The 26734-nt window shown below is 49.2% G+C and overlaps 1 protein-coding gene across 1 annotated transcript in view; it reads left to right on the plus strand.

Moving 5' to 3' along the window:
* The first annotated feature begins 5248 nt into the window (after positions 1–5248).
* ANXA10 (annexin A10) overlaps positions 5249–26734 on the plus strand; it is a 355700-nt gene continuing 334214 nt past the window's right edge. The window contains exons 1-2 of the mRNA XM_069205838.1: positions 5249–5308; positions 7036–7117. Coding sequence (XP_069061939.1) covers positions 5249–5308; positions 7036–7117 — 142 coding nt within the window. The remainder of the gene's footprint in view (positions 5309–7035; positions 7118–26734) is intronic.

Consider the following 26734-nt stretch of genomic DNA (forward strand, 5'->3'; position numbering starts at 1 on the left):
ACCTTCGGCCCTCCCCTGGAGTTCCAAAGGGCTCACAGGCTTGGTCCCAAGAGACCCGATGCGACCGTTCACCCCCGCCCAATCATAGCCTGCCTCCTCCGTCACATGCAAGCCCGACAGCTCATACAACGAGCACGCACACACGTGCCCTGTCAGACGGCCAGGAGATCCGGATATCAGCGGACTTCTCCAAGGAAACCAGTGAGTGCAGGAGGGCATTTTTGGCCCTCTGACCCAGGTCATGCCTGATGGAGGTGAAATATGGCCTGTTCGAACCGGCAAGAATGTGGGTTACGAAAAAGGGTGTGTCCCAAGACTTCTACGATCCGGAGGACCTATGATCTTTCCTGGATGGCCTGCTACCTGTGGACACATCTACCCCGATCCCACCTCGAGACTCACCTGTGATGGACCAGAATACACTGGCTCAAGGCCCCGTCCCAGGAGGGTCGGGGTCAGACCGCCATCGTACAGTCCCCCACCCCAGAAGACGAGGCTTGGAGCGACTCATGAACAGCCATGATGACAGAGGGCAGGTGCTACATGCGGTGGCACTCCACACACAAGTGGTGGACAGGGACAAGTCTCGCTCCCCTCTGAAGCCCCCTGCGGACACACCTTGACCTAGCTATTCTCTGCTGGACTACAGGATGGTACGGGGACGGAGGCTCCTGTCACCCCCGGACTTGGACCAACAGACTCTTCGCTGCACTGATGGCTGGATGAGTATCGATTCACTTTGCTGTATTATGATGGTTGTGTAATTGTAATTGTGCTGCAGCTCTCTTTTGTGAGCCTCATAGACACACCAAATACGTTTATAGGGTTGCTCAGTCCCAGTCGGGACAGTTGATACACTAGACCATGTGACCTCTGTGGTTTTGGCAACCCCTCAGTTTGTTAGTTAATCTGTCACCCTATATTGTATTAATAATTGGTTGCTTGTTTGATTGTTTGCCATCTACATGTACCTTTAGTGATTAAGTGATGCGTGATAATGTAGCAATGCTTATCTGGTCGTGCTATGTACTTCTCCTTTGCCTCCTCTCTACGCACGAACTTCGCTTCACTCCACCCCACCCCTTTTCCCACCCCCTGTGCGCATGCAGCGACGTTGCCGCCATAGTGGCCCTCGGCGCTCCTTTTTCCCTTCTCCCCCTTGCCCCCCCCAGGCCTGCTGGGCTCGCCGCGGTGCTATCCGACACGCTAGCCCTTCCGTGGCACCAAGCGGTACTGGCCCCTATCGGAGACTATCATGTGGAATGACTGGCCCCATGGCCCTGGGACATTTACGTTCACGGGCGGGGATGGTTCCGTGCTGTGCTCCCTCCTCCCCCGGCTGGGGTCCCGCTGGTCAGGTGTCGGGGCTCTTAGGGTTCAGGCGTAGACCCGCAGATTACAGTTTAGGACCTCTGGGGCTCTTATTTTGCTCCAACCTTTTCCTCCTCTTTCCCTTTGCCCACTTTCCTCCACTTTCCTCCACTCTCCCCCTACACTGAGACTAGCTCTGCTATTACTGTTATATTAGCTTCTTCTTGCTTGCCTCCCATCCTCTGTACTTTTTCTTCTTCTTTCCTTCCTTCTTTTTCCTCCTGCTTTTTTCCCTTTCTCTTATTCTTTGTCTCCCACCCTCTTGTTTCCCTCCTTCCTGGTGTCTTCCTAAACCTCAACCCCTTCTTCCCTTCCACCTCTGTCCCCTCTCCTTTCCTCTCTATTTCCCTCTCTCTTCTCGCCTTTCCTACTCCTCCATACTAACTCTCCCTTTCCCCTCTCTTTTCGACGGCTGGAACCCCTTGGACACTATATCCCCTTCCCGTCTCCCACCGCCTGCATCTCCCCCATCCGTTACTTCTTCGGCCTTTTAGTACATAGGTCTCAATCCCCCCCTTCATGGACCCCTCCCTTTCCTACACACCACCTACCCTTGCTGCAGTCTCTAGCTCTCCTTCATGGCTGGACACTCGCTCTCCTCCCCCACCCCGCTAAGGGTTGTCTCTTGGAACATCCACAGTCTCACCCATTTCATTAAAAGGATGAAAATACTCTCATACCTCAACACTAGGCAGGCTGACATCGCTCTCCTCCAAGAGACCCATTTGAACAGAATTGAATCAGACAAACTACTGCGGGATTGGGTGGGGACAGTGTTGTCTAGTTGTAGCCCTCCCCCACAGGATGCTGAAGGCAATGTGACACGAAAATGCGGTGTTACGATCTTTTAACGGAAAAGTCTACCTCTTACTATCATCAAATCATGGGTCGACCCGGAGGGACAATATGAGCTCTCTAAACTAAAACTGGGGAACTCTTCGATTTGTGTGGGCTCTGTGTATGCCCCAATCGGTTCGTATAGGCACTGCTTTCTCCGTCTCAACCGCATCCTGACGGAGGTAGGGGCTACCCGATACATAATTGGGGGAGACTGAAACCTAACTAGGGACGCGGTGTTAGATAGAACCGGACCTTTGAACATCATTAATAATGGAGACAGGGCCTTACAGTCTGATGTTATGCAAGATAGCGGTCTAGTAGACTTCTGGAGGCTGACACATCCGGCAGATAGGGAATATACCTTTTTATCCCCAGTCCACGGTACTCAATCCCGACTGGATTATTTTCTTATCTCACATAGCATTGTGGCACTTGCGCAGGATGCTCGCATATTAGACGGAGGTCTGTCGGACTACTCCACGATCCCTTTAGCTATCCAGATGGGCCTGATGTCCCCTGGGCGTAAGCCATGGTGATTCGCTGTCCACCGCTACCGAACCCCTCAGGGAAAGGCGCAACTGCAGGCGCACGCATCCACCTACATCCGTGACAAAATCGGCTCAGTGTCGTCCAAGAGGGTTATGTGGGCGGCGGCGAAGGCGACTATATGAGGTCACATGATGCATGATGCCGCGCTGGTGAATAAGGGCAGGAAAGCACGACAAACGACCCTAGAAACTGAGATCAGGAACCTGACGCGACAATATACAGACCACCCCTCCCTATCCATCCGTAGACAACTGAAGAGAGCCCGAATGACTTTGAATGAACTCTTTACTTCTCAGGCCGAATATGCACCGCAACACCTACGGGGTGACATTATGAGCGGGGGAAGGCTGGACGTCTGCTGACAGCCCAGCTCCGCCAGAGGGCGGCAACCCTGGCTGTACTGGCCATTAAGGCATGTACGGGGGAGATCCTTACACACCTTCAAGAGTTAGTTGACGAATTTGTGACCTTTTACCGACACCTCTACGTGCCAGAATCACAGTCCTCTCCTACCCAGATAGGGGCTTTTCTTGACAACATCGCTGTCCCCTCGCTCTCCGAGGAAGGCCGCGGATTTCTAGAGGGGGAGGTCACTCGGCAGGAGCTCTTGCAGGCTGTCTCCGATCTCCCCTATCACAAATCGCTTGGAGAGGATGGATTTCCTGCTGAGTTTTATAAATGGGTGGGGGAAGTAGCACTAGATGTCCTTCAAGAAGCGCTAACTAAGGCGTGTCAGAAGGACTCTTTAGGTGTGATCTCCAATACCGCCATCATTGCTGTTATACCCAAACCCGGCCGAGACTTATGCTTTGTGACAGCTACCAACCAATATCTCTCCTGAACAGAGACATCAAGATTCTGGAAAGTATTCTGGCGAACCGCCTGCGTAAAGTCATACCATCTCTTATACACCAGACGCAGGTGGGGTTCGTACCGGGCCGCAACTCACGTAATCATCTCTGTACCCTCTGCCATACTCTTTGGAGGGTTCAGGCCATGCTGGAGGCTGCGCTAGCATTGTCCTTAGACGCGGAAAGGGCGTTTGACCGCATAGAATGGCCGTACCTGTTTGCAACATTGAAGAAATTCGGATTGGGTGACCAATTCATATCCAAAGTCCGATTGTTGTATGAGCACCCTACGCCACGGGTCACCTGCGGGGGCTTTCTTTCGGATCCATTCCCCATCTGCAGGAGAACCTGGCACGGATGTCCTCTATCCCCCTTTTTGTTCCTCTTAGCGTTGAAGGCGCTGGCGGCTGCCATTCGCGCCTCCCCACTGATAGCGGGTCTCCCTCTGCCGAAAGGCACTTCCAAGCTCTATCTGTATGCTGACGACATCTTGCTGACACTAACCGACCTTGAACACCTCTTACCAGCCCTGATGGGGATTATAGATGGCTTTGCACCCCTCTCCGGATATCGGGTGAATTGGGCCAAAAGCGAGGCCCTCCCACTTTCGCAGGTGACAATGAAAGCAGCACTCTTCGGCTTCCCGTTCCGTTGGACCCCGAAGCACCTCCAATACCTAGGAGTCCTAGTCAATCGTGGCCTAGAACGTATGATGGCAGACAATCTGGACCCCCTCATTGCACGTATGTGACTGGACTTCGACAAATGGACCCAACTGGGCCTACCCATGTGGGGCAGGTTGCAGGCGGTACGGATGGTCACAGTGCTGCGATTCACCTATGTTCTGGGTCTTCTGCCCCTTCAGATACCTCTCACCATTTTGAGATCGATTGATGCTGCAATCAGATCCTTTGTATGGGGCTCCATGTGCCCACGGCTGGCGCCAGCCAAGCTAATACCACTCAGATCCCATAGTGGAATGGGGCTCCCCTCGGTGGAGCATTATGCCCTAGTTCTCCACCTGACCCCACTAGCTGCAACCCTACCTGGCCTCACAGAATCGCCGCTGTGGGTTCCAGTAGAGATGGCACTACACTTCCATAATGAAGGCCTTGATGGACTTTATCACATGACCCCCGCATCCTCTAGTGACTTGAATCTGATCTTGAAGGCGACACATGTTGCATGGCAGAGGGCCCATCGTCTTCTGGGGATCCACCCCTTCCTCCACACCCAGGCCCCCTTATGGTACAATGACAGTCTACGCATAGGTGGAAAGGCTTTTCACTGGCCAGAATGGAGGGAAGCTGGTATAGACCGCCTAGCACAGGTGCTAGAGGACGGTAAGCTTAAACCCTTTGCAAGGTTACGGGAGGAATTCTGCCTTCATCCCAAACAAGAATGGAGATACCCACAACTCCAGCAATGTATGCGCCAACACACTGACACTATTCGACGGGCTGCAGCCCTCGCCCATAGTAGCTTACCTGAAGGGCTGGGGGAAACACAAAGGAGTAATGGCTGGCCTATAAGAAGTCATCACAAGCCACCTATACTCACACCCTACACTGGACACCGTGCGCCTCCAATGGCAAACCCACCTTCAGCAGGTCTTTGACGTAGAGGACTGGGCGAACATGGTGGACGCGCTGGACAGAGGTACACGAGAAGCCCGCTTAAAATTCTGTCTCTTCAAGGTACTACACAATTGGTACTGGACTCCGGCAAAACTACACAAGTCCGGCCTCCTCCCACACGCAATATGCTGGTGTTGCACAGAAACACACTGTGATCTGCTCCACGTCCTCAGTGGCTGCCCATCGGTCCCACCTATGTGGACAGTTGTAGAACACACCTTGATGGAATCCATGTTGCTCCCAACTCCCTTACCCCCCTCTCTTATCATGCTACATGACATGAACTCCGTTCGACCTTAACACGACCGCACAAAAGGCTATTACATCCAGCCCTAGCAACGGCGAAAATATGTATCCTACGGCACTGGAGATCTGTCACCTCCCCCACGCCTGAAAAATGGATAGTGGCGATGACTACCATAGCTAAACACGAAAGAATCATTTATAATCTTCAAGACCAGGCTGCCATCTTTACTCAGGTGTGGGTCCCCTTCTTCTCAAACGTCCTGGACATACCGCCACCATCACTGGTCCCCAGCTAACTCCCTGCACATTTCACTCCCTTCCTCTCCCCCATTCTGACTTTCTTCTCTTCTCTTCTCTTCTCTTCTCTTCTCTTCTCTTCTCTTCTCTTCTCTTCCTTTCTCACACCCCCTCCCCCTTTTTCCCTTTTTTTTCCCCCTTTCTCTCATCCCAGAGACACTGCAATTGCTTACCTGACCTCCTCTCCCCCATCCCCCCTCTCTCCCTCACTCTCCCCTCCCATATTTTACCCATACCCTCTTCTGTCTCCACGACGCCAGGCCCCCCATTTCCCCCCCCTCGTCTCTCCCTCTCTTCCTGTTCCTTTCTCTCACCTCTACTCCTCCCCCTCCCACTTCCCCCAACCCTTGAACAAACTGGAGACATATCACTTTTCCCTGCAGAGGCCTCCGTAGATTTTTCTCTTGGGGCAACCGAGAGTCAGCTCACTGTCTCCCCTTTCCTTTGAATATACCTAACCTGGCAGGCTCAGACATGGGATAGCTCACACTTGCTAACGTTCTGCAGAGCCTTCACCCATATAGACTCCTACCAGCGGGAGAGATGATGCACAGGAGTTCAATGGTCATGCACGGCGCGCTCATCTCAGACCGTGATCCAATCATGTGGGCTGATATACCCCCTAGCGGCAAACTGGCCTAAAGCCTGCGCTCCCTATCTGCCCTTTTTTCCCTCCCCCTCCCTACCGCTTTGATCTCTTTATCATTATTATTGCTACTATTTACCCTGCTTTTGCCACCTTCTCCCTATGTCTCCTCTGCCACCGTTCAAATGCGCTGTTGAGCATGATTATGTTTTTGTTTATCTGGATTGCCTTGGGTAGAATTCTCCAGTTTCTATGCCCTGTGGATAACAATCTGGGGAACTTGTGACCTTGCCCTTTGTTTATCTTTATCTTTATCTTTGTTTATTGCTGCTATGTAACGATATACGCGCACTGACATTCTTAAACAATAAAAAATTGCAACACAAACAAAAAAAGATGTTTCTATTGTGAAGAAGTTCTACAAACAGCAGCAATGATTTTCTGTGTCAAAGTTGGCCTCCTCTCTGAACTCAAAAGGTTATACATAGTTTAACTCTCCCTTTTCCATTTAGAGCTTTTTTACATTTAGTTTATATTTTGGTATGTCACAGATTATAGTTTCCTATTAATTTATCAGAAAAAGTTTGCATTCAACATGTTTCAATTTAAGCAATGTTTTTTAAAAAATGAAACAGAAATATGTATTTGTTCTCCATAGGTACAAGGAACAATTTTTCCAAACCCAAACTGCAACCCTCCCATGGATGCACAATTGCTTGAAGGAGCACTGCAGGGATTTGGTATGTACATTTCGTGATACTTTCAAAACGCAATTTTGTCAATTCATATTTCTAAATTGGTCCCAATGAAAAGAGTAATGAAGGGGAAAAACCCACAAGACTAATACACTACTCTATGAACATATTCAACAACACGCTTAAGAAATCATTAGCTTCTTTACACATTGGTCTGTAAAATAAAACACTAACTACTAAATTGCAGTAATGGTTGCCAAAATGCTCTTAACAATTTAACAACCCAAAGCTGTAATGTTTACGAAGGTTTGTCAAGGTTTATTGTGTATTTTTGTTTATGGCTTAAGAAACTGGCCACTTTGTCACTCTTTGAATCAGCTTCTCCTTTTGATTTCAGTTATACATTTGATCCACATGCAAACGTTTAGAAAGGACTAAGCTGGGTACATGATTTAGGACGGGATCTAAGAAAAGGCATCTTGAGGCCGTTGCGAAGGTGACTTCATCAGGGGATGCCACCTCAAAGGCCATAAAAGGCGCAACTATTGACCTATTGCCTGGAGAGGAGAAGCTACATAGTGGCCTCATTAGGAGTTTGGGGGTCATGCTGGTGGTGTCTCCCCCCAAGCGTATTACTGCTGACTGGGAGGAACATTGTATTACGTGTTCCTGCTGGACTAACCGGTGGGAACAGTGCTATGACATTGGTCTCGACTCCCTTAAGCGAGCTGATGGCAACACCTTAGCAAACCAGCACCATCTGCTAAGCAGACAGTGCGCATTCCGATGGTGCTGGGCAGTGCTGGGCTGGGCATAGGCAGTGCAGGCCCTCCCCCCCCATGGGCCCGCACTGGCTTTCCACTAGCCTTTCGATGGAGGGGACCCCGCCATGGAAAGGCTGGCGGAAAGCTGAGTTGTAATCAGCACTGCGATGCTGAATTAAGCGCCGCCGTTGCTGAGTATGACTGAGACCCCGATCAGACCATCAGGAATTAATGTCCTGGCTGGAATGGCGGTCCTCTGGCAGGTCCGCCCACCAGGGTTCTAATGTTGTGGTTGGAATGCCTCCAGTGGAGGGGTCCTTGGTCCACCACACTCGTAATAAGGCCAATAGGTCTTCAAAAACCATAACAGCGGCACTCCAACAACAAAATACAAGCGATTTTGAAATTAGACCATTGGGTGCTAATATTGTAAAGAATGAAGAAGGCACTGATTATTTATTAAGTGTTTTTAAATGTTAAAAGCTAGTGTCTGTGCGATCTCTATGGCAGAATGCCAGCTACAGCCAAGGAAGTAGCACTTCTTCGTACCTTTATCTCAAATACTCCAGTGTGACAATTTAAAAGAGAAAGTGTACAAACAAGTACAATCTGCTAAAATGTCCAATCGCATTTTGATTTAAAATGTAAAATGTTAATTTAGTAGAGTTAGAACAAATTGCTTTAATGGCAACTCCACAGGATAAAATTAAGGAGCATATTTACATATAGAGATCAGTCGTACTGAACATTCGTAAATGCGCAAAATCATAAAGCGTATCTATTACAAATAGGAATCACTATTTTCTAGAACAAAAGCGGTTGTCCCGAGTTTTTTTCTAAATTTCTACTTCTCAACAGCATTACGTCAAAATATTTACTTCACTTTTTCTACTTCTTCTAGTCTTTAGCTGATTTTTCTAGACTTTAAAACTATGATTTTTTTTTACTTCCTCTCTCTTTACTTTCAAGGTAAACCTGGTACTCTGCTTTTTCTTTTGCGTTTCGTTTTCCTTTTTTCACCTAGTTCCAACCTATTGGGGTTTTTTTTGTTGTTATTTTCCCTTTATCTTTTTGGTTTTGCAGTCTCACTACAGTCTATCGTGGACAGAATTGCATACAATTATACAGAAAGTCAACCACGTCTGATTATTATATGGTTTTCTTGTCAATTTCAGTTCCCTGTTTTTTATTGGTGACTTTCCTTCCTATTCTGTGGTTGTCCCTTCCGTGGAGCATAACTCTTTTGCACTTGCTTTTGAGTGTCTACGGTGTTGTTGCCCACTGCTAACAACATGGTACTACCTTTTCTTTCTCTTTTAACCTCATTACTTGTTTAGCACTCCATGGTTGTGGAGTGTTTTGTTGTTCTTTTCCGAGTGGCTACTTCGCAGTTCACTTCTCCCCGCCCTCCTGTCGCTCTTCATGTTGCTTCCCCTTCTCTCTCTCCCAGCTCATCCGTTTCTTCCTCCACCTATGCTCTAGTATTATTTTTATATTTTCCCTGCCTATCCCTCCAGCTTCTTTGATGCCCCCTGCTCTTTCCCGCTTGGCACACACTTCCCTGATACACCTCTCCCACTCTTTTTTGGTATCTTGGGCTTAACTTGTTTTTCTATCAGAGCATCTTTGAGGGACTAACCATTTATTTTCGGCATAGGTCCGCCTAATCACCATTCACTAACACACACAGTTCACCAAGGAGATGGGAGTGTGGCAACTGACTCTTGCAAGCCAGGAGCACTGCACTACTGGCTAAACTGCTTTCACTCACCTCTACACGTCCTGCTTATTAGCTGCTTTATGAGACCTGTTGGACTTTTTTGCTTTTGCAGGGTCATCCCCAATCTTTTTGCCTCCTGCCTCCTATTGTTTCTGACCTGTTACTGTTGGCTTTTGAATTCTGAGCACTTTACCACTGCTAACCAGTGCTAAAGTGCATATGCTCTCTGTGTAAATTTCTATGTAATTGGTTTATCCATGATTGGCATATTTGATTTACTAGTAAGTCCCTAGTAAAGTGCACTAGAGGTGCTAGGGCCTGTAAACCAAATGCTACTAGTGGGCCTGCAGCACTGGTTGTGCCACCCACACGAGCAGCTCTGTAATCATGTCTCAGACCTGCCGTTGCAGTGTCTGTGTGTGCAGGTTTAACTGTAAATTTGACTTGGCAGGTGTACCCACTTGCTAGGCCTAAACGTTCCCTTTTCTTACATGTCAGACACCCCTAAGATATGCCCTAGGTAGCCCCAAGGGCAGGGTGCAGTGTATGGTTAAGGTAGGACATATAGTAATGTTTTTTATATGTCCTGACAGTGAAATATTGCTAAATTCATTTTTCACTGTTGCAAGGCCTGTCCCTCTCGTAGGTTGACATGGGGGCTACCTTTAAATCTGATTAAAGTGTAGATTCCCATTGGGAGCGGATGGACATGTGGAGTTTGGGGCCTTTGAGCTCACAATTTAAAAAATACATCTTTTAGTAAAGTTGATTTTGAGATTGTGTGTTTGAAAATGCCACTTTTAGAAAGTGAGCATTTTATTGCTGACTCTGCCTGTTTGTGGATTCCCTGTCTCGGTTAGTTTGACAGTTGGGCAGGTTGCACCTTACACTAGACAGTGACACAAAGGGAGCTGGGGTGTAGCCTGCATATCCTGATGAGCCATCTGTGCTAGGAGGGAGGGGAGTAGTGGTCACACCTGAAAGGGCTGTGCCTGACCTCACACAATGCAGTCTCCAACCCCCTGGTGAGTGTCTGGGGCCTGGCCTGGGCAAGGCAGGATCTTGAAAACAACAGAGACTTTCCTTTGAAGTAGGCCTACTTCAAAGGCAGAAAGGGGTATAAGAAGAGCACCCCAAAACCCCTGAAAATCTGATTACTTCAGGAACCAAGAGGAACCTCTGCCCAGGGGAAGAGCTGGAGAAGTTGGAGGAGGAGTGCTGCCCCTTTGCCTGTGACTGTGCTTTGCTGGGTTGGTCTGCAGTAGCTGCTTCTACCTGAGAGCGGACAAAGACTGACTTTTGTGTGACTTTCCTCTGGTGAAGAGTCTCCAAGGGCTTGAAACTGAGCTTGCCTCCTGATTTTGAAGTCTCAGGGGCAGCAAAGACTTCTCTGTGCCAGCACTTGGGCTTTCTGCTGAGAGTCCTGCCTGCCAAGTGGTGCCCTAACCTGCCTCTGGGCCCTTGCAAGGTGCAGCTGGTGGTAAGGACAGAAATCCACACAAAGACCGCCGTGCGGGGAATCTTTTAGATGCACCACCCACTTTGCTGCTGAAAAACAACGCACCGCCGGCCTCACGGCTAATATCGACGATCCACCTGCATCGCGGCTGGGAGATCGACGCAACGTGGGTGGAGAAATGGCGCACAACACCCGCAGCGGCTGCTGTTAACGACACAAGCCCCCACGCAGCGCGGTTTCTTGACACCGTGCAACTGGATTTCAACGTAACATCGTTGGGCGCAGAAAAGCAATGCAAAGCCTGCTCGGACCCAAGGTGTCTGTCGGGTTCGACACATCACTCTCTTGCGGGAAAGAAGAAAAGATGCAAGCCGACCCAACCGGAGGAGGAACGATGCACGCTCTCTCTTGCAAGTGAGAAATCAACGCAATGCTGGCCTTTTTCAATGCACGCTCACCCGTGAGGCTTTATTTTGACACTACCCAAGTACTTTTGTACGTTAACAATGTTCTCACTTTTTTCTAAAGGATTTAAGTCTCTTTTGCTTTTTAAATTCATAACTTCACTTGTGTATGTTGGATTTTTGTTGTTTTGGTCTTGTTTTGTTTAGATACATATTATCTATTTATCTAAACCTGTGTTGTGTCATTTTGTAGCATTTTCACTGAGTTTCTGTGTGTGTTGGTACAAATACTTTACACCTTGCTTCTGAAGGTAAGCCTGCCTGTTCATGCCAAGCTACCGGGGGGAGTGGGAGTTAACTGAGAGTAATTCCCCTTTACCCTGACTAGAGTGAGGGTCCTTGCTTGGACAGGAGGTAACCTGACTGCCAACCAAAGCCCCCATTTCTAACATGGTTCATTCAATGAGGCGCTGACGACATAGGTATTGTAACCCTAAAGGAGCAAGAGAAGGGGATACCTCCAGCAGGACTCTGACTGGATGGGCATTAATAATCACAAACTCCAAGGAATCCATTAATTTCCTTCACTGATCATTAGGAGGCTGAGCAGACGGAGGCAGTGCTTTGAAATGGCCGTAATATTGAAGGGCTTATTTGAATGAGATAGGAGTCCTTCCCTGAAAATAACTGTCAGAGAATCATTGCTCCTAAATGACACAACATGTTTACATAACTGAATTAAATACTGTATAATACAGTTGTCACCTTGAAGGTATAGAAATCTTTCTTTCTCTTTGCTCTCTGTGCTTTTAACATGGGTTAATCGGCCACAGGCAAAGTTGATTGCCTTGGTCACAAACCATTGACAAGTGAGACCATTTGGCTGTGTCAATGCTTGTTCATACAGTTGTGGCGGAAATCCTACATACCCCCTTCAAAGTCTGACTACCACAGAGTTAGCTACCTGACAAAGGGCACGTCAACAAAACACATACTGCAGACAGTAAACATTGTGAGGGTGCAGATGCAACCTGTGGGCTACAGTATTGCCGCCGGCTCGATTACGAGTCAGAGACAATGCTGTAGCCTGTTGTCTGCTAGGCCAGCGGCCAGACACTGAAGTATCTGCCCGCCAACCTAGCGGGAAAGTCCTAATAGGTCCAGCGGGATGGTCACCACTTCGACAAAGGCCACCCTGTTGGGAGTTTGGTGGACGGGCTTTCCTGTCCACCAAACTCAAAATGAGGGCCATAGTCTTTGACTCTACCTCTGTCTGGAAGGATAAGGCGGCTCAACAATAAATGTTGATCAGCCCAGATGAGGAGTTGGATGGTCAAATAGTTCAGTGTCAAGTGTGAGAACCAAACTTAATATGTGGCCTTTAAAATGTTCATCTGTTGTTGGATCTCCATTTACCCACAGATTTGGGGAAGAAGGAGCTAGCTGATGCTTCACTGAGAACCAAGGCATTTAAACATGACATACATTTGCTTCGGTGAAGCTGCAGTGATTACGCTTTTTTTTGTATGGCAATGAAAAAGCTGCCAGTTTCTTCTTAATAGCCCCTGCCCAGCTGTATATTACTACATCAGCAAATTGGTGCTATACCAGTCAAAGACAACGGGTGGATAAGTACCTTGAACTAAGTTATGGGTCTGTTGGCGCACTTCAAATTTAAACCATATTATTATCACTGAATATAAAGCAAAAATGAATGTCCTGAAACTCTCTAGATGCCAATGTTCTGGGAAGATGTTGAGGGGAATCAGTGTCCCACTGAATGGATAATCCAGGTTTGTTTTCTGGTGCATCAAATCAGCAAGATAGAGGAAGGAAGAAACTCAACTGATGTAGCAATAGTGCATCAGAGGCAAGGAAACTTAGACACAGGGGTGGAAGTAGGAAAGTAGGGAGGATGAGAGGCAAGAAGAAGCAAAATGAAAAGGATGGGCAGAAGAGGAGGGTAGATGCTGCAGAATGACAAGGATCAATACTGAATGACCGCTGGAAGTCATAGAATACTCTTACAGAGATAATTGGGTACACAGATGAAACCCCTGTCTCCTCAAACTCCCAAAAGAGCTATAATAAAGCCTTTCATGCAGCTTATCTGATATACCAGTGGTACAGCAGCTGGGAAGAGAGACATCTTCTTGGCGCTCCCTCTTGATTTCCCTAGGAGCTCAGGCTTCTGGAAAGACTGAAGCTTCTTGGTTCCATGGGGATGTGATCATCTGGACTGCATTTGAGTTGCAGTATAAAACCATAGAAAGAAAACATTCCAGGCCATGCAGGTCTTCGCACTATGGGCCTCATTATGACCCTAACGGTCATGACACCGCCAGGGCTGAAATGGTGGTCGGACCACTACCAAAGCAGCGGTCTGGCCTCTACATTACGACCATCGCAGAGCCGCCATGGTCGGACTGCTGACACCGCCAGGTTGCCAGCAGCCGATAGCCCGGCGGTCTCAGCAGTCTCAATCCGCCAGGACAGCACTGCTTGGAGGCGCTCCCCTGGGGAGTCCCCTTTCTGCCAGCCTTACATGGCAGTAGACCAGCCATGCATAAGCTGGCGGAAAAGGGCGTGCCGGGATCCCCATGGGGGCCCCTGCACTGCCCATGCACTTAGCATGGGCCCCATGGACAGACCCGTTGCGCTTTCTACTGCCCGAATTACAAGCAGTGGAATGCCCGACTGGTGCTGCTGCACCTGCCGCACCGACACATTGCCACCGGCATGATTACGAGCCAGCTTCAAAGGCCCTGCGGTGAACTCAATAATAGGGCCGGCGGTGTTCTAACCGCACTGGTGGTCAGGTGGTGGTACCAGTTTGGCAAGCGGCCTTCGGCACCTGACAAACTCGTAATGAGGGTCTATATTTGTGATCAATCTCGAGATTTTTCCAAAATATAGTTACTGTCAGTGTTTGCAGTTTGCAGTGCACGCCGGGACAGAAAAGTGACTGCTGGTAACTTAACAAGCAGCTTCCACCCCCTTCCGGACCGAAGGAAACGATATTAGCATACTCACAATAACCATAATCATGTTTTCAATCGGAACCATTTCTGTTTTCACACCCAGATGAGTAAATACATTGTTTGCATGCTTCATACAACACGTGTGAGGAATTATTATGTTCTCACCCAGATGATGATCTCTCCACTGCCCCGTGAAAAACTCATCAAGATATTGTTAGAGCGATTTTCAGGAACAGCTGCACCGAACAGCTGTATATGTTACTAACAACAGGAAATTAAAGAGTGGTCTTGTAAAAAGAACTGCTTCACCTCGTGCAGGGATTTGCCCCAGGGCATATAATCCTGTCGGAGTACGTCATTAAGAGCTTCAGAGCCTTGTTCTCTCCTAAGAAAGCTCGATTTTAAGCTTTGAATTGGCACAACTAGAGGCCACCGTGCTTTAGGTGCTACCCAGTTCTCTGGAATGGTCATTCTGGAGCTACATTAACCTCTTTCAAAGTTTCTAATAAAACGTGTGTTCCTGGACAGATCATTACTTGATGGTGCTGAAATTCGACTTCAGACAGTTGTTTCCTCAGTTTCATTATTTGCAAGGCAACATTGTTCATAAATGTCTTTATTCCATTTATTCTCTCGTCTTTTTTTGGACAAAAGTGTGTTTCGCATACGTCTGCTATCAAACGCTCTGTGAGAAGCATGTTTCTGCGGATACGGCCTCTATATATGTCCTCTGTTCCATTTGTAGTATTGGTTGTAGGATGAGTGGCGACTGAACTTTGCAATAATGAAATTCTGAAGTTCGTGTGAAAGAGACAGCAGTCCTCATGGACTGGCAGACAGGCATCTGTTTCGATTTTAGTGCTCAGAAGCACGTTTCTTAAATGCATTCATAGATTTTATGTTTTCTCGCTCCAACGCTGTATATGCTGTTCACTTTTCTATTGACACAATATCCGTTGCTGACTGGCTTGTATGAAGGAAACATCCTTGTTAGTTATTAGCATGCGAGAAAATAAAAATCATACATTGTCCATGATTCAGTACCAACCCTCTGGCTAATGATGCGTTTGGCAGGAAGAGAGGGCACTCTCTAACTTTTCTAACGGATCACGTATTCTAGGTCACCTTAACTCTCCACCTTCATAGAGGCTTCCCTGTGCACTAACCTACTCAATACTAGAAAACAACCTATAAATAATACAATCACCTTGCAATAAGGAAGCAAAGAATGTGGCAGTGAAAGAAATGATCTCTTGCATTTACATAAACTTTCAGATACATAGGTGGGCAAATATTAATTTCAGAAAAACATGGTCCACCAATTGATTACAGCGAATGGATAGAAAAGGCTCCAAACATCTTGGACAGTCCTAGATCCTTGAACATTGTGATAAACATGTCCAGATAGCCCAAATCCAAAACCTGGGTCTTAGAAGATTTTCTGCCAAAAAGTGCTCTGAAAACCGGGGGAAGGCTAGGACCTAACTGCTTGCTGATCTGCCCAGCTGGTCAGCCTGACTTTGTGGCAGCTCCTGCTATGTTCTTTTCCGGAGCTATGTCCCACTGGAGATTTTCATCTTCCACAAAAGAGACTAGTCTGAATGTTGAAATCTTCACTGCAAGTTCGTCCAGCAGATTCCTGAAGACGCCTCCTCCTCGGACACCCTTGGTTGACTTGCCCCATGCACGTTATCTTCTCAGACGTTTTTCTTCAGAATTTTTTTTAAGACTGTGGATGTGAGAAAACTGGGCTGATTGCAGAAGCCCCGTAAATGTTTGCCCCCATTTTTCACTTTTTGCTTATGTTTTCCTGACTCAGATGGCACCCTGGATACTGCTAACCTCTGATTAAAATGAGTATGCAAATGTATCAACCTACCTATAAGTCCCTAGTGTGTGGTAGGACATCTAGGTTTAAGGACCCCAGCATAGGTAGTGCCCCCATAGGTACACTGCTGAGGTGCTCAGGGTCATTTTAAAGGCAGATCTGTTACATGCAAAATCGACTATGGAATTAAAAGTACTTTCAAAGTCTTAAACTACCCTATTTTTACATATGTCACCCCTAAGATGTGCCCTAGGTGCCCCCAGAAGTGGGTGCAGTGTAAATATAAGTAGGGACCTTATAAAATATGTTTGATAAGCCCTCGTGCAGAAAAATAGCCGAATTTGTTTTACCTCATTGTGGTGAATAGGCTCCATAGGCTGAAATGGTGACATTTTATTCTAATTAATAAAGTCTCTAAAGGAGCCAGACCTGTCAAGTTTGGTATCAAACTTAATGTTATAATAAATATAACACCTCACCACTTTTGAATGTAATATAACTTTCACCTAGAAAGAGTTTTGGAACTCTACCTAAAAGTCACCAGTTTTAGCTCTGCAGTGCCATTCTCTAATGGCCAGCCACTGGTGGGATGTTGCCTGGGCTGAACACAAAGAATGTGCCAGGTGGAGGAAATCTGCCTCAGCAGATGGTGAAACACAATAGGGGGAGAGCAGCCAAACTGGTCTTCAAAGGAGGGAAGGATATTTGGAGCAGCTCAGGACCTCCCCCATTTCCTGGAAACTAAGACAAACAGGTGCCCTCTTGATTAGATTAGGAGAGGGCAGGAGAGTGGTGTGTTAAGGATTTTTAGCCACACCCGTGGGTGGCCTCAGCCACACCTAACCTCCAAAGTTCAGTTTCTGATATTTTAGGTTTTTAAGGAATCTTGCTCTCTAGGATTGATTTTTGCCACACTTCACAGGAAGTGGTCATCCAAGAGGGTAGTGGCCTGCCTGTGATGGGAAGTTGCCCCCCCTGCTTTTCAGCCTAGGAGCAAGGATAAATTGGGCAGAGTTGCACCCACACCTCAGATCCCTATAAGGAACAACAACAAAAGAAGAAGGACTGCCCTGATCGACCCCTGGCCTGCACCTGGACACTGCACTCTGAAGAACTGCACCAGTTGCACATTTCACCACTAAAAGGACTTTGTCTATCTTCAACTACTTCAAGAAGGGACTCCCTGCTTGCTACAGGTGGAAAATAGTGAACCAGAGTCCCCTGCATCAAACCCTGAAGGAACTGACCAGCTGACCAGTGGCTAGTGGTCATTTTTGGATTTGAACCAGGTGCATTCTGGAGTTAGAGTCCTAAACCTCACAGAGCAACTCAGAGCTTCTGGAACCTTGGGGTGGGCTGTGGACTCCTAAACGACCTTCAAAGACCTTGTGGAAGAAAATCCTGAAGTTTGTAGAAGTTTAGAGAACTATTGGAAAAAAAGGCTCCATAAAGGGAGTGACCCGCCGTGGTGAGCCATGCTGGCTTACCTCAACCACAACCTGGCCTGACTTGCAGGTTCATCCTGTTGAAAATATCTGGAGCTCCAGACTTCCAGAATTTCACCAGGGGCTCCTGGAAAGGTTATCCGATGACCTCTCTTCGGCATCAGCTTCCTGTCGGAAGGAAAAAGCTCCAAAAAAGTGATAAAGTCTGAACATGAAAAGTTAACCCAGGGCTTCCCGCACAGCATATCCGAGGGAGGCTCCAGGGACATCAGATCAGGATTCAGCTTTGGCCTGGATAAAGATTTCCATCCTAAAAAATCATCTAAGTCAGAAGGTAGAACTCTTCACTGAGGTCTTCTGCGAAGCGTATCCGAAGAGGGCTCCAGGGAGATCCAATCAGATTGGTGACTTCATCCCACTCAAGAAAAAGACTAAGGCCCTCATTATGAACACAGCAGGAAAGACCGCAACGCCAGTGGTGGCGGTAACTACCGCTAACAGGCTGGTGGTCTGGACCGTCAAATAATGAAGCCCATGAAAAACAGGCAGCATGAAAACTACTCACTGCCGGCAGAGGAGTGCCGACAACGACAGAAGAGGCCGCCCACAGGCTGAAGGAAAGGCCCTACCCACCCAACAAATAATGAAGCACAAGACCACCGTCAGTTCCGGGGCGGGAACCACCGCCACTCACAGCCTGGTTGAAACAAACCAAATAAAAGGAAACACTCACCAGAGGCACACACAACACGCCGAAGCAGACATGGAGAGAGAATTGGAAATCATGCCAGTGCTGCTCCTTGCCATATACCTCCGCAACCGTGACCGCCGACGAAGACGACGACGGTAAGTACCGCAACCTACCAAACATGGGAAGAAAGGGCACAGTTACATACCCACTCACTCCACCCACCCCGCAATGCACCCACAACCCCTCACAACATCACAAGGCATACACATTTGAGCAAGAGGTACTTACCCGACACAAGGCCAAGACAACCTGCCCAAAGTACACACTTGTGTACAACATCCCCCCCACAATGAAATGATTAACCACGTATCCAGAGTGTGCCAGATGTAGAAATAGCAGATTGTCCAAATTAGGCCATTGGCTAGTCCAACACAAAAAGGCTGATGGGCCCAAATGGCCCAAACTTGACTCCCACATGTGTACATGGTACTCCACCATAAAAGGACATCAATGGGGCAGCCAGAGCACTTCAGAGAACAGGGGCAGACTTACATCTGGGAGGGGAGGGCTTGGGCTTACGTTTGGGAGGTGGAGGGGGTTTGGGTTTGGGTTTAGCCTTGGAAGGTGGGGAAGCGGGCTTGGACCGGGGGTGGCAGATGGACCAGGGCCAGCACGTGGGTTCTTGCTCACTGGAGAAGGAGCACAGGAATGGGAAGGGCAGACAGGGGAGGACCTGGATGTGGAAGGAGTGGACAGGGCAAGGAGGTGGGCACGTTTATGGACGAGACAGGTTGGGCCAGTGGGTTCAAAAAAGTCAACACAGGACAGGAAAGGTTTTTTAGGGGCAGTCGGGGTGGACGTGGAGGAAGGTGTGGAGGGAGAGGGAGTGGTTGTAACAGGTGTAGGTGTGCGTGACATGGATGCAGGTGCTTGTACAGTATGCTGACGTGTGGCAGATGTGTGTTGGTTGGGTGTCTGGGAACATTTGAGTGTCTTGGGAGGACGGGGTGGACACAGTGGGACAAGAAAGGCTGCCAGTGTAAATGGATGTTGTCTGGGTGTCTGCACGTTTGGTGAGTGTGCTGCAAGTGTCACTCAAAGTCGTTGTGGTGAGTGGAGGTGTGGTGTCTGGGAAGCATGACTGGATGTCTGATGTTGTGGTGACTGCAATAATGGGGACAGCAGCAGTGACTGAGGGTGCAGTGCTTGTGAGTGTGCATGTAGAAGTGACAGACAAGGATTCAGGAGAGGTGGACACACTGGGGAAGTGGATGTTGTTGTGTGCCTTTGTATGTTGGCTTTGTGTATGCCTGTGGTGGGAAGTGTGGTGCTTGTGTTTCTCTGTATGTTTTTTGTATGTTGAGGTGTATGCATGGCTGTCTGAACGTGTGCTTGGGATGGGTGAAGGGAGTGGGGTGCTGGAAGGGGTAGAGGTGGTTGGACGGGGGACGGAAAGACCAGGGACACTGGCTGCCATCAAAGAGTAGGCCAGAGACTGAAAAGATCTTTTTAGGCCAGACATGGCACCGTGAATTCCTTTCAGGTATGCATTGCACTGCTGCATCTGGGATGCTAGCCCCTGGATGGCATTCACAATGGTTCTCTGCTCTCCAGAGATGATCCTCAGGAGGTCAATAGCCTCCTCAGTGAGGGCAGCAGGGCTGACTTGGGCCGGGGATGAGGTACCTGGTGTGAAGGAAACGCCCACCCTTCTGAGTGAGCGGGCACAGGCAACTGGGTGGGAAGCAACTGGGAAGGCGGTGATGGTATGGGGGTGGCGGAAGATGTCAAAGATTGGGTGGGCCCACTAGGGTCCGCCACCACCAGGGAGCTCCCATCAGAGGAGGTATCAGAGTCACTACCTCCAGTGGTAGTAGCCTCCCCAGTGATATTCCCCTCGCCCTCCAACCCACTGGTCCCCTTTACATCGGTAGACTCTGCCTCCTTGGAACCGTGGGCTGCTGCATCCCCACGCGCTGGTGCCACTGCTCCCTCGCCAGATGATGATGCTGATATACACAGACAACACAAGAGTACAGAGGTGGGGAGACAGAACAGGAGAGAAATATGTTAACACCTGAATGGATGTACACATACTCCCACCTAGCTAATACACCAACATGCAGCACCTACAGCTATGGACATGCTTATTCCCCTGACTAGTGGCCACAACCCTAGCATACAACCATCTCACACATTACAGAAGGACCTGAGGAACTGCAGACCTGCCCCTAATCATCTAATTGCCCATGGGGGCCATATTGCTGTAAGACACCAGTCAGAGTCCCTGCCACTAGACAGTATACATACTACAGCACCCTCAGACATCCATCAAGGAGGCAGAAGATGGTCTCGGTACTCACCCCTTGTGTCTGCTGTGCAGCCTTCAAGCGCCCATCCAAGTCTGGACATGCCACCACCAGAATGCGGTGCATTAGGGGGGTCAGGGCCCGACGGGCACCCCTTCCTCGTTAGGAGGACTTCCCTAGCTGGGCATAGCAGGTCTTCCTGGCCCAGTGCCACAGGTCCTCCTACTGCTTCCTGGAGTGGGTGCTCCGCCAGTTGTAGACCCCCAGGGTCCGCACTTCCCTGGCGATGGCCTGCTAGAGTCCCCTCTTCTGATGGATGCTGACCTGTAGGGGACACACAGAAAAGTAACACACTTAACAACACCATTCTACCACCTCACTCACGCTGATTGTCAAACATTCAACGCCTGTGCAGTTACAAATCATGCACACGTGCATACAGGCATCCACCATCATCACACACATCCATGCACTCCATCTGCCTCCTCACCTGCACCTCTGGTTGCCCATATAAATTGGCATACAAGGGTAGGACCCCATCCACCAGCTTCACCTGCTCCTCCATGGTGAAGGTCGGCGTCCTTTCCCATGTGACTCATGCCATTTGAGTAACCAGAGACAGGACACAGCAGCACACTCAGTGGAGTACTTCCATGCATGGAATCCAGGAGTCAAGTGACGAAATGGCGTATGCTCCGCGGCGGTGTGCACCATCACGATCATGATAGGCCCATATTCCCCATTGACAACCATGTTAACCATGTTAACCAATGAATGGGTGCACAGCAGTGAACATCGCCTTACGCCATTACAAGAACCGCTAGCGGTATGAGGTCACTTCCACTGCTACATATCTGGATGCAGGGGGCTGCCATTTTGCAAGTACTACGCAGATATTTCATGTTCATGGGCACCATGCAGGCCCTATGGACGCCAGCCCTCATTTGCATACCCAAATGACAATTTACTTTCCACAACAGTCCAGACGTATCAGTTAAAACATGTCACTCCAGTTGTACATCCTACAATGCTTACGTGTAACCTACATATTAGACAGCAGTGTTTTATACACAACAGGTTGTGCAAATGAATGTGTTCCCTCACATGTGTTCTCCACTCCTCCTAGGTACAGATCCATGTGGCGAGGAAAGGCCTCATCTGTGGACAGACCTCTTGTTGATTTGGAGACCATGGTGGAATGTCACATCATTATCAAATACAGACTCACTCATGCTACTATCCATGAACTTTGTGCATTACTGGATCCTGTACTGAGACCGACAAATTGGAATCAGCATGCCATCCCTACTTAAGTGCAAGTGCTCTCTGTACACATTTCCTGGCCACGGGCTCATTTCAGGTGACAGTGGGCATGGGTGCAGGGTTCTCACAGCCAGTGTTTTGCCTTATCCTGTCCAAATTCCTGGATGCATTTGTACAACACCTGCAGACATATGTGAAGTTTCCCCAAAGTGCTGAACTCCCTGCCATCAAGTCAGACTTTTATGCCTTTGCCAACATTCCCCAAGTGATAGGTGCCATCGATGGCACCCACATAGCTCTCATCCCCCCAAGAGTAAGTGAACAGGTGTACAGAAACAGGAAGAACTTCCACTCAATGAACATACAATTTGTGTGTACAGCAGACCAGTACATTTCACATGTGAGTGCCATGTTCCCTGGATCAGTCCATGATTCATTTGTCCTGAGGAACAGCAGTGTGCCACACATGATGGAACAACTACAAGAGGACAGAGGATGGATCGTAGGTGAGTGTGTTTGACACTTTTTCTGTACATAGCTGACAGCCAGGCTGTCTGCAACTGATGGTAGTTTTTTACAGTCCTATTTTGCCCACTTTTGCAGGTGCTTCTGGCTACCCCAACATGCATTGGCTCTTGACACCAGTGAGGAATCCTAGGTACAATGCAGAGAGGAATTACAATGAGACCCATGGACATACTAGGAGGGTGATAGAGCACGCTATAGGTCTCCTGAAGGTTAGATTCTGTTGCTTCCATCTCTCTGGGGCATCCCTGTGCTATGGCCCTGAGAAGGTGTGTAGAATAGTGCTGGCCTGCTGCATGCTGCACAACGTGGCTGTGAGGAAATGTATCCCCCTACTGGAGGAGGAGGGTGCTGTACATCTGTATATACCAGAATGAGGAATCACCATAGTACACAGAAGTTCCATCAGGATCCCCACCAACACCAACGACACCCTGGATGCCGCAGAGCACCTACACTTTCAGATACACATCAATGCCAACACCACCTTGAGAGGATCCCTCGTCTACAGACCGCCTGGCCCCCACCCCCAATTCTGTGACGCCATCGCCGACACTATCAGCTCCCACGCCCTCACCTCCCCGGACCACCTGCTCCTCGGTGACTTAAATTTTCACCCGGAGAGCACCAGCGACTGCAACTCTACTGCCCTGCTGGACAACCTCGCAAACCTCAGCCTCAAGCAACTGGTCACCTCGCCCACCCTCTCAGCCAGACACACGCTTGACGCCATATTCTCCTCCAGCAGCCACACCACCTTCACTCAGACCACCGAACTCCATTGGACTGACCACCACTGCGTTCACTTCTCCTTCCTGAAGCCCACCACCCACCACCAATAACATCCGATCCCTCACTGTAAGTGGAACAAGATCTCCAAGGAACAGCTGATCTCCAACCTCGCCCAATCTACTCCATCCATAACCAACGACCCCAACACCGCCGCCCTTAACCTCAAACAATGGCTCAGCGACTGCACAAACACCCTCGTTCCACTAAAAAAAAACATCAACACCCGCATCAACAAGATAGCTCCCTGGTTCTCCACAGAACTCCAGGCTTCCAAACGAGAATGCCGGAAAACTGAGAAAGCCTGGCGCCAAGAACAATCAGTGAGCAACTTCACCACCCTCAAATCAGCCATGCGCAAACACCACCAGCTCATCAGGACCACCAAAAGAACCTTCTACAAAGAGCGAATAGACAACTAGGCACACAACAGCAAGGAACTATTCAACATCATCAAGGAACTCACCAAACCCAAATCCTGCGCCATTGACCCTCCCCACTCGTAAGACCTCTGCGACTCCCTCTCCAGCTACTTCCACTGCAAGATTGCAGACATACATGAAAGCTTCATAACGCTGTCCCCCACCACCACCGACAAGGTCAACCCCACCTCACCCTGCTGCACCAACGTACTGAGCTCCTGGACCCCCGCCAAAGATGAAGAAACCACCAAACCCATGAGCACCATCCACTCAGACTCTCCAACAGACCCCTGTTTCCACCACATCTTCAACAAGGCCAGCCAAATCATCTCTCCCCAGCTCCGGTCCGTCATCAACAGCTCCCTCGAGACCGCCACCTTTCCGGATATTTGGAAACACACCGAAGTCAAAGCCTTGCTCAAAAAACCCAAAGCAGGCCCGAAGACCTCACAAACTACCGACCTATCTCCCTACTCCCTTTCCCCACCAAGGTCATAGAGAAGATAGTCAACAACCAACTTTCCCGCTTCTTGGAGGACAACAACATACTCAATGTCTCCCAGTCTGGATTCCGCAAAAACCACAGCACCGAGACCGCCCTCATCACCTGCACCGACGACATCAGGACCAGACTTGACAAGGGTGAAACCGTTGCCCTCATCCTTCTCGACCTTTTCGCAGCCTTCGACACCGTATGCCACCAAACCGTTCGCACACGCCTCTTCAACGCCGGAATTTGCCACAAAGCCCTGGACTGAAAGAACCCAAAGAGTTTGCCTCCCTCCATTCTGGTCTAAAGCCACCAAGACCATATGTGGAGTCCCCCAGGGATCCTTACTCATCCCCACCCTCTTCAATATCTACATGGCTCAGCTCGCCAGCATCGTCCAACCCCCACGGCCTCAACATCTTTACCTACGCCGACGACACCCAGCTCATCCTCTCCCTCACGAAGAACCCCTCAACTGCCAAGAACAACCTCCACACCGGACTTCTCGCCATCGCTAATTGGATGACACCAAGCCACCTCAAGCTGAACTCAGGAAAAACCGAGATCATCATCTTCGGACTCAACAAGTCAGCATGGAAAGACTCATGGTGGCCGGCCACCCTGGGACCACCCCGACACCCACTACCCACGCACGCAATCTCGGCTTCATACTAGACTTGTTTCTCTCCATGACCCAGCAAGTCAACGCCATATCGTCCTCATGCTCCGCAAGACCTTCAAGTGGATTCCAGTAGAAACCAGAAGAACAGTCACCCACGCCCTCGTCAGCAGCAGACTGGACTACAACAACGCCTTCCATGGGGGGACCATGGCCAAGCTCCATAGATAACTCCAGCGCATCCAGAACGCCTCAGCACGTCTCATCCTCAGCCTCCCTCGCCACGAGCACATCTCCACCCACCTCAGAACCCTACACTGGCTACCCATCAACAAAAGGATCATCTTCAAAATCCTATTCCACGCTCACAAAGCCCTCCACGACACCGGACCGCCCTACCTCAACGAGCGACTGAATTTCCACATCCCGACATGCCAGCTCTGCTCCGCTGACCTCGCCCTCGCAACAGTCCCTTGCATTCAACGCACCACATCCGGCGGCAGGTCTTTCTCCCACCTCGCTGCCAAAACCTGGAACTCCCTCCCCACCAACCTATGCAAGACTGAGGACCTCCTAGCCTTCAGAAAGCTCCTCAAAACATGGCTTTTCGAGCAGTAGCACCCACTCCCCACCCAGACCCTAACGGGTGAGTAGCGCACTTAACAAATTATTGATTGATTGATTGATTGTATATCTAGACCTGCTTCCTCTAAGAGAGAATGAGAGTGAAGGTGATGATGAAGAGGGGGAAGATGCTTACTCCAGGAACCAGCTGATCCAACTATACTTCCTATGGGGGCGTGGGGTCTGTAGTCATTGACACTGTTACATGAATTTCAGGTGCCATGTGCCATGATAACCAGCATGGTGTACATTTCTGTTTACTCCACACAATGTTGTGCGTGGGGTGCCATTCCTGCAATAAAGGTCTGATTTTTAATTTAACTGCAAATGCATTCACACTTACAATTGATTCAACATGATGACAGGGGACATAGAAATTGGTGTACATGTGTTTTAATTGTTGTCAGGGATGCATTGATGCTCTTTACAGTGATAGGGAGTGGGCTGATGGTGGATGTCCATACTGGCTACATGGTCTCAGCGATTGGTGTCAGTGGGTATAGGTCCATCTGTACCTTGCAAGTTGTTGATTTGCTATTGGCCGGTGAGGATGGTAGCACAGTAGCACACTTGGGAGACTGTTTGTGTCAAAGTCACTTCTTTGAGGGTGCCTTGGTCTTGGCAGGTGTTCCAGTGCCATACCTGGGTCTGAGGGACCATTTGAGTGTCTGGTGCTGGGCTGTACGGGTAGGGGTGCTGGTCTCCTGTGTGTCCTTAGACAGTGACACCAGTCCAGTTGCTGCTGCTGATGTTGATGGCTGGTCTGTGTCGTGGTCAGAGGTAGTGGCTTCCTGGTTTGTGGGGGTCTCAGGTTGGGTTGGGTTGTGGTGCTGCAGCACCCCTGCAATAGTGGCCATGGTGGCATTGAGTTGTTTCCACTGCTCAATGGTCTCTAGATATCGGGCTATCTGTAGCCTTTGGCTCCAGGGTGGCCAGGATCTGGCCTATCCTGTTTTGGGTATGGTGGTATGCTCCCAGGACCTCAGGATCACCACCTGGGCTGCAGAACCATCCTTTGCACCCCCCCCGGGCCACTGATACCCTCCCACTGGGCCTAGCCCCCTGTGCCTGTGTCCCCTGCACAGGTCTGTCGGTACCACTTGTACTGGGGCCATCGGCATCCTGCCTGGTGGTAGGTGGAGATTGTGGCCTCTGTAGTTGTTTTCCACCAGTCTGTGGCCTGGATACACTGGTGTGGGGTCGTTTGGCATGTGCAGATGTTGGTGGCTGGGTGGTAGGAGTGTCAGTGGTATCCTGGGTGGGGCTGCTTGAGGATGACAGTCCAGGACTGTGTGACAGACCAGGGTATTCCTTAGTGTCCACAGTTCC

The sequence above is a fragment of the Pleurodeles waltl genome, chromosome 1_2 (genome assembly GCF_031143425.1).
Source record: "Pleurodeles waltl isolate 20211129_DDA chromosome 1_2, aPleWal1.hap1.20221129, whole genome shotgun sequence".
In the NCBI taxonomy this organism is placed as follows: Eukaryota; Metazoa; Chordata; class Amphibia; order Caudata; family Salamandridae; genus Pleurodeles; species Pleurodeles waltl.